Source organism: Pseudoliparis swirei, chromosome 18 (genome assembly GCF_029220125.1).
Source record: "Pseudoliparis swirei isolate HS2019 ecotype Mariana Trench chromosome 18, NWPU_hadal_v1, whole genome shotgun sequence".
Classification (NCBI taxonomy): domain Eukaryota; kingdom Metazoa; phylum Chordata; class Actinopteri; order Perciformes; family Liparidae; genus Pseudoliparis; species Pseudoliparis swirei.
Genome location: NC_079405.1, coordinates 4,035,543 through 4,043,314, shown reverse-complemented (window position 1 = coordinate 4,043,314; position 7,772 = coordinate 4,035,543). Strand labels below are relative to the sequence as shown.

At 39.4% G+C, this 7,772-nt stretch overlaps 1 protein-coding gene across 1 annotated transcript in view; it reads right to left on the bottom strand.

Annotated features, from left to right (window-relative positions):
- Positions 1 to 274: 274 nt before the first annotated feature.
- LOC130207851 (arf-GAP with SH3 domain, ANK repeat and PH domain-containing protein 2-like) overlaps positions 275 to 7,772 on the bottom strand; it is a 16,519-nt gene continuing 9,021 nt past the window's right edge. The window contains exons 18-27 of the mRNA XM_056436573.1: positions 7,730 to 7,772; positions 6,935 to 7,002; positions 6,743 to 6,850; positions 5,251 to 5,536; positions 4,785 to 4,952; positions 4,614 to 4,677; positions 4,248 to 4,291; positions 2,036 to 2,190; positions 1,231 to 1,356; positions 275 to 779 (exon numbers count right to left, since the gene is read on the bottom strand). The exon at positions 7,730 to 7,772 is cut by the window's right edge and continues 73 nt beyond it. Coding sequence (XP_056292548.1) covers positions 459 to 779; positions 1,231 to 1,356; positions 2,036 to 2,190; positions 4,248 to 4,291; positions 4,614 to 4,677; positions 4,785 to 4,952; positions 5,251 to 5,536; positions 6,743 to 6,850; positions 6,935 to 7,002; positions 7,730 to 7,772 — 1,383 coding nt within the window. The 3' untranslated portion in view covers positions 275 to 458. The remainder of the gene's footprint in view (positions 780 to 1,230; positions 1,357 to 2,035; positions 2,191 to 4,247; positions 4,292 to 4,613; positions 4,678 to 4,784; positions 4,953 to 5,250; positions 5,537 to 6,742; positions 6,851 to 6,934; positions 7,003 to 7,729) is intronic.

Below are 7,772 nucleotides of genomic sequence, written 5' to 3'. Positions count from 1 at the left end.
CTTTTTTTTATTTTTTATCTTAAGGCAGCTGGGAGCATCAGCTGTGTCCCATCTCAGGCTCCGCCTCCTTTGGTTATTTATCCTTTGGTATCCCACAATCCTTTGTGCTATGGTCACCTTGATGGGACCATGTTAGCCCCACCTCCTCCAAGGGGGCGGAGCCTGAGATGGGACAGAAGTGCCGATCGATCTCCACCAGATCAATAACATTGAATACGTTGCAATAAAATTACAAACGGAAGAAAATCCTTTTTTTTTCACTTGAGCTTCAAAATAAAAGTACATTGGATTGTTTTATTTTGAAGTGGAGTGAGTGCTCTTAATAAAATATTACATTTAATTAAAAAATAAATAACTAAAAGTTTTGTCCACGTCGGACTGGAATTGTCGGCGATCGGTTTGTGCGGTAGCCATGGCAACGTCGTCAAATGACCCGGCGACACGGAGATCTCGTGTGGTCATTTGTAAAGTTTCCATGGTAACGGAAGGCGTAAGACAACACTGCGGCTGGACCGTTGATCACGTGACCTCACAGGATGCTGGACCTGATCAGGACCAGAGCAGTCCAGTCCTGGGTGGAGGGGTGGGACAAAAACCTGGAAGGATCTGGTTTGGTTCTCCTGAGCTCCAGGTTCTGGTTCCCCAGGCCTACTGATGTGGTCTGGATCTGTACTGGTCCAGGTTCTGCTCCGGTCCTGGTCTCGGACCATGTTTATGTCAGTCTGAGAGCAACTGGACGAAGGAAGACGGAAAGAGACCTCGCTGGTCCGGTTCCTCCTCTATGTAGCCGTGCTGCACACACACACACACACACACACACACACACACACACACACACACACACGCACACACACAGACACATTTACGTTTAGATTTTTACTGAACAATTAGAGAAATTTAAACAAACTCACTATAAATGTTAATTTTAAAACCAGATTCGGATTTAGTTTTAGACTTGAACCAAAAACAACAACAAAAAGATATAAAAGTAAAGAATAAGCCATCCCTATTTGACCAAAATGTGATATATATATATATAATATATATATATATATATATATTTATAAAAGTAAAAAATACGCCATAAAGATTATGCCGTATTTTTTACTTGAATCTATGTTTCCTCAAAGCCTTCTTCGTCTTTTTCGTAAGCACCGTTACCTGTCACCTGCATTTGATCAGTCCACGTCAGTGGGAGCACCAATCAGAGAGCAGGACGAGGATACGTACCCACCAATCACAGTCCTCCTGAGCCACGACCACCAGCACCTGACCCTCGAAGAAGCTCAGCTCGTCGTGGTGGTCGGCCTGGCAGTCGTACATCGCCTCCACGCGGCGGCTCGTCGCCCCCCGAGGCTGATGGACGTAAACAAATACTTTGTGTATTTCTACATTGCATTTATATGTATAAATATATACATATATACATATATATACATATATATATCTCTACATACATATATATATATACATTTGCATAATATTTACATATATGTACATACGCATAATATCTACATACAGTATGATATACACACACATATATATAAATAGATACATATCTATATATATATATACACACACATATATTTATACATATATACACATATATATATAAATACATATATATACAAACATATATATACACATATATACTGTTTATAAATAAATATATATGTGGATTTGTATGTAGATGAATATATATATATAATAATAACAACAAAACATATATATATATATATATAATAACAACAAAACATATATACATATATATATATAATAATAACAACAAAACATATATATATATATACAGTATATATATATATTAAAAACAATAAATTTTCTACAAAGAAATGGAAAACTAATTTGAAAAACAATACACATAAAATATTTATATAATTAAAAAAAGATAAATATTAATAATTATGAATATTAATAATTATTAGAAAAGTGTTACATTTCTGCTGGAGCGTTGCTATGGGGTTTCTATGGTAACTTAAGGTCAGTTAAATGGAGTTTAACGTTTTTTAAGTCTCACCAATGACCGGCGAGGAAGCGGCTGAGGGGCGGGGCGCCGGCTGTCGTTGTCAAAGCTCTGAGAGCGCTGGCTGGTGGGAGAGCCGCTGGGCGGGGCCTTCCTCGCCGGGTGTCGGAAGTGGGAGGAGCCACCGTCACTGTCTGCTCTCCGGAAACCTCAAAGAGAAAGAGACACGTGAACATATTGCGTCATGTCAATGTTATTTAAAGTGTTCAGTATATATATATATATATATATATATATATATATATATATATACATACAAATATATATAGATACATATATACACACATTATATTATATATAATTCTGATTCTGATATATAGATATATATATTAGGGCTGTGAAACGATTAAAATTTTTAATCGGGTTAATCACAGGTTTTTGTGGATTAATCATGATTAATCACATATTACCGATATTCTCGGTATATTTTGTGAGAACATAGAGATTTATGACAAAAGACGGATATATACATTTATACATTCTTCTATACAATGGTGCTGCAACTCAGCAGTTATTTAGCAGTTTTCTTCCATATGGAACATTAATACATCTTCATCCTAAACAGAATGTTTAACCCTCCTGTTACCTTTCGGGTCAATTTGACCCCATTCAATGTTTAATGTCGGTGTTCTTTGGGGTCAATTTGACCACAGGCTGTTTTTCACTGTCAAACATATAAGAAATATCAACTTTTTTATTTATTTAAAGGGCTATTTAGGTAGTCAACAAACAAACATAAAGTACCTCACACTTAAACTTGGGAAGCAATATTAATTCTAATAATTTTCTGGAGGTTTTAATTGCTGGGGTCAAATTGACCCCGAGGGTAAAATATGTTAGTAAATGTAAAGGTAACAGGAGGGTTAAACAGAACATTTTCTCTTGTTTGTCAACCATTAACTCCACCATGACACAATCTAAAGGCCTCTAGTCTTCCTCTAGCAGCTGCTGAGGCAAACTGACTGTGTGGGTTTTCTTCATGAACTGGGCCGTGATGAAAGGGACGGCGGGGACACCGCTGCAAAGCTGAAACCTCACCGACACGGACAGGTGGACAGATTGACAAGTGACTTTTTTTTTGCTCGGTCCCGATGCGCGCGCACGGAGCTCTGCGGCGCGCGAGACGGAGATCGATAAGTGTTAACGCAACGCGAAGAGACAGAAATGACATGCTGCTGTGGAGATACGATCAACAACAGACGTTTAGTTTAATAAAAGAACAAAGACGTGCTCTAGAGAACATGTCAGGGGGCGGGCCAATCTCTTTAATGTCATGCGATCTACCGACACTACGCCGCGACCGACTGGCAGGTCGCGATCGACGTGTTGAGACCCTGATCTACAGGAAGTAAAAGTCGTAACAAGGTTTCCGGAGGTGAACCTGCGGAAGGATCATTACCGATGAACAGACCGTCTGCATGAGAGCGGACAGAGTTCAGATTGAAGTGGTGTGTTGGAAGCTCATTTTGCAAGTGACTTTTTTTTCGTCCCGACGACCAACAACAGACGGATTGGAAGCTCATTCTGCGCATGCGTTAAATGCGTAAAAAAAAAAAAAACTAGTTAAACCTGTAATTGAATTAACTGAGTTAACACGTTATTTTTCACAGCACTAATATATATATATAGAGATATATCTCTATATATATATATATATATAAATAGATAAAGCTAGATATTTTAGCTTAAAAGAATAGAACAAGAGCATCTTTGTGTATTTAGAAAAGCGCTATATAAATTTGAATTATTATTATTATGAATTATTAAGAAGAAAATGTAATAATAATATTGTGGGATTACAAAGAAATATACTAAATAAACATCTGAATTTTTTTTATATTATTTAAAATAACGTTATTTATACTATCTACTACTTCTACATTTAACTTAATCAGATGTATTAATTATTTTGTCTATAATAAGCCAGACTAGATGATCATCATAGTTTCTCAAAGTCAAAGGTGACATGTTAAAAATGTATATATGATAAAAGACCAAGAAGAAAATGGTTTATCATATAGTTGGCCAGTTGCAGCTCTTAAATAAAGTAAACAAAAAGATACTTACATGGAACACAACTCATCTGTTTTAAGTATTAAACTAGAATGTCCAAACCCCAGTTTAAAGCCCACAGCTGCAGCTCATCATAGATGATAGATTCATCAGACTCCTAAAACAGATGTGCACATTTCTGGAGAGGAAGTACCTCGTTGTGGTCGTTCATTCAGCGCGTTGAGAGGAGAAGACGGACTGGAGAGACGAGAAGAAGAGAAGAAGAGAGGTAGAAGAGAGGGAAACATGTTTATTATCTCAATCTGACCTCTCTGACCTGTAGTTCATCGTCCGGCCACCAGAGGGCAGTACAGTCTGAGTTTAAGAAGCTTCAACACACTGAAACGCTGTATTTACAAACTGTGCCTCTAACTGTCGTCTTCTGTTTAAATATTTATTTTAAATAAATATATAAATGTTGTATCATGTTGTTCAAACCTCCTTTAACAATAGATAGTGACTCAACAGACATCTATCTAACATTTAAATTATTTTAAATCAGTGTGTCTCAGATACTCACACGCACTTCATAAAGGAGGAGTCTGGGCCGCTGTAGATCCTGGGACTGGTTGGCAACCCGTAATCTACAAACACACACACACACACACACACACGCACACACACACTCCTAGTTAACAACACGGCAGCGCGTCGACAGACTAATTGCGGCGTGTCTCTCAGAAGTCGGTACCGTGCTTGCCGGACTCGGAGTTGCTCCTCTTGTGTCGGGCGGCGATGGGAGGAGGAGGCGTTGACTTTCTGTTTCCCATCAGGGGGAAGAAAACCTCCTCGTCTTCCTCCTCTTCCTCCCCGCCGCCTTCCCCCCCGTCGGGAGGCGGAGGGGGGGGGACGTTGGGAGCTGGAGGACGGAAGGCGGTAGAGATGGACGAGTGATTTGAGTTTCCAGGACATGCTCCTTATTATTGTTGTCTTTATGTATTTAGCAGAGTTATAACAACAACATCACTTAACAGTTAAAGGTTACTTTTACACATCAAACATTATATTACAGATTATTACAACCTTGCTCTTAATCTTTTAAACCGGTCTTTAGCGGTGGTTAATATTTAAATAATCCTTATCTCTACCTTTATGTGAACGCCATCTTATTTGTGTCTTACTTCATCTCAGCGTAATTCATAAATCTTGAGTCTGACCTTTGACCCTGGGGGGCAGCGGAGGCGCAGGTGAGGACGGAGGAGGAGGAGGTGGGCTGGAGGAGCAGACAGCGGGCCGGCTGTGGAGCTCCATGGCCATGGCGAGCCTCCTCCCGACACTGAGCAGTCCTCCTCCCCCTCCTCCTCCTCCAGCTACTCCGGAGGAGGAAGGAGCAGCGGAGGAGGCGGACTGACTGAAGGTGAAGGCACGGGAGGTGAAGGAGAAGGAGGAGGTGAAGGAGGAGGACGAGATGGAGCGCTCCTTCTTCACCGGACCGCTCTGAAACTGAAGAGGAGGAGAGGAAGAGTCGCTTCACTAAAATAAAAATATGATTATATAAATACAATAACCATCCTAAAAGATCCCTTAAAAAATGAATGTTTAATTTTTTTATTTTTTTTATTTTGACAGCTATAAAAAATAAATGACATTATATATATAATTACAATAACCTAAAAAATCCTTAAAAAATTTATGTTCGAGTATTTTTATTTTGACAGCTATAAAAAATATATTATATTATATAAATAATTACAATAACCTAAAAAATCCTTTACAAATTAATGTTCGAGTATTTTTTCTGCATTAAAACAAAAACGCAAATTAAAACAGTAACAACTAGAATGGGCACTCGGTAGAGCGCATACCTTCGCATATCACAAGATTGGGCATTGAATTATGAACATTTTGGCATTAGTTGCATGCCAATTGGACACAAATGTATCGTGCTATGGTAAAAAAAAAAGATGTTGACCTTTCCATGACCTTGACCTTGACCTTTGACCTGATTGATCCCAAAATCTAATCAAATGGTCCCCGGATAATAACCAATCATCCCACCAAATTCCATGTGATTCAAGAAGATTTGACCTGTTCATGACCTTTGACCATGACCTTTGACCCGATCGATCCCAAAATCTAATCAACTGGTCCCCGGATAATAAACAATCATCCCACCAAATGTCATGCGATTCGGTTCAATACTTTTTGAGTTCTGCGAAAGATTTTGACCTCTTCATGACCTTTGACCTTGACCTTTGACCCGATCGATCCCAAAATCTAATCAACTGGTCCCCGGATAATAAACAATCATCCCACCAAATTTCATGCGATTCGGTTCAATACTTTTTGAGTTCTGCGAAAGATTTTGACCTGTTCATGACCTTTGACCTTGACCTTTGACCCGATCGATCCCAAAATCTAATCAACTGGTCCCCAGATAATAAACAATCATCCCACCAAATTTCATGCGATTCGGTTCAATACTTTTTGAGTTTTGCAAATAACACGCATACAAATAAATAAATAAATAAATACACGGCGATCAAAACATAACCTTCCGGCATTTTCAATGCGAAGGTAACAACAACAACAACTATTAACCAGTCTACTGTAGAAACAATGCAAGATGTTTCTTGACTGATGTAACAAATAGAAAATATATAATTTAAAATTTGAAAGCAAAGAATATTGAATTCACTAGCGGATTACCTTTTCCTCAAAGTCCTCGTCGCTGTCGTACAGGTCGTCGTGGCGAAGCCGCCACTCGTACTCCACGTGGACGTGATGGTCGAACTGGTCGGATTGGGCTTTCTGCAGCTGCTCAAACACAACAGTCACAGTCAAAGGTCATCTCCACGACAACGAGGTCGCGCGACGCGGCGATCGGAGGGAGCGGCTCACCAGCGCCTCACACTGGCCGTTCTTCAGCCTGCGGCTCACGTCCAGAGCCGTCTCGCCCAACTCGTTCTCTGTTCACACACGAGCGACGAAAATATCACCGACATGTCAAAACCACCAGCAGGAGAAAGAACTGAGGGCGTGTCCATCCGTGAGAGGAGATCTTTTTGGTACGTAATTTAAGTGTTAAAAAAAAATTCCTACATTTTCCAACATTTTTTACTTTTGTCACTTTTGGTCCTTAACTTTACATAAATGTCCCCAATTTTTCAAAATCTCCTCCCCTTCTAAATAGTTGATGGGACCTCACATTGCATTAGTTGTGTTAATTTAAACGTAAAAACAAAAATAAAAAAATTATGAAAATGTCCATAACTTTAAATAAAACTCTTACATTTTACAAAATGTTCTAACTTGCAAAAAATGGAAAATCCCCAATTTCTCAAAATGTCTTTAACAAAAAATGTCCTCACTTTACACATAGTTGATGGGACCTCACATTGTACCATGTACAATTGTGTGTGTATGTGCATTACTCATGTGTGTGTGTGTGTGTGCATTACTCGTGTTTTTATGTGTGTGCATTACACATGTGTCTGTGTGTGTGTGTGGATTACACATGTGTCTGTCTGTCTGTGTGTGTGTGTGTGTGTGTGTGTCTGTCTGTGTGTGTGTGTGTGTGTGTGTGAGTGTGTCTGTCTGTCTGTGTGTGTGTGAGTGTGTGTGTCTGTCTGTCTGTGTGTGTGTGTGTGTGTGTGTGTGTGTGTGTGTGTGTGTGTGAGTGTGTGTGTGCATTACTCATGTGTGTGTCGGCCCTGGCCCTCAGCAGCAGCCTCACACA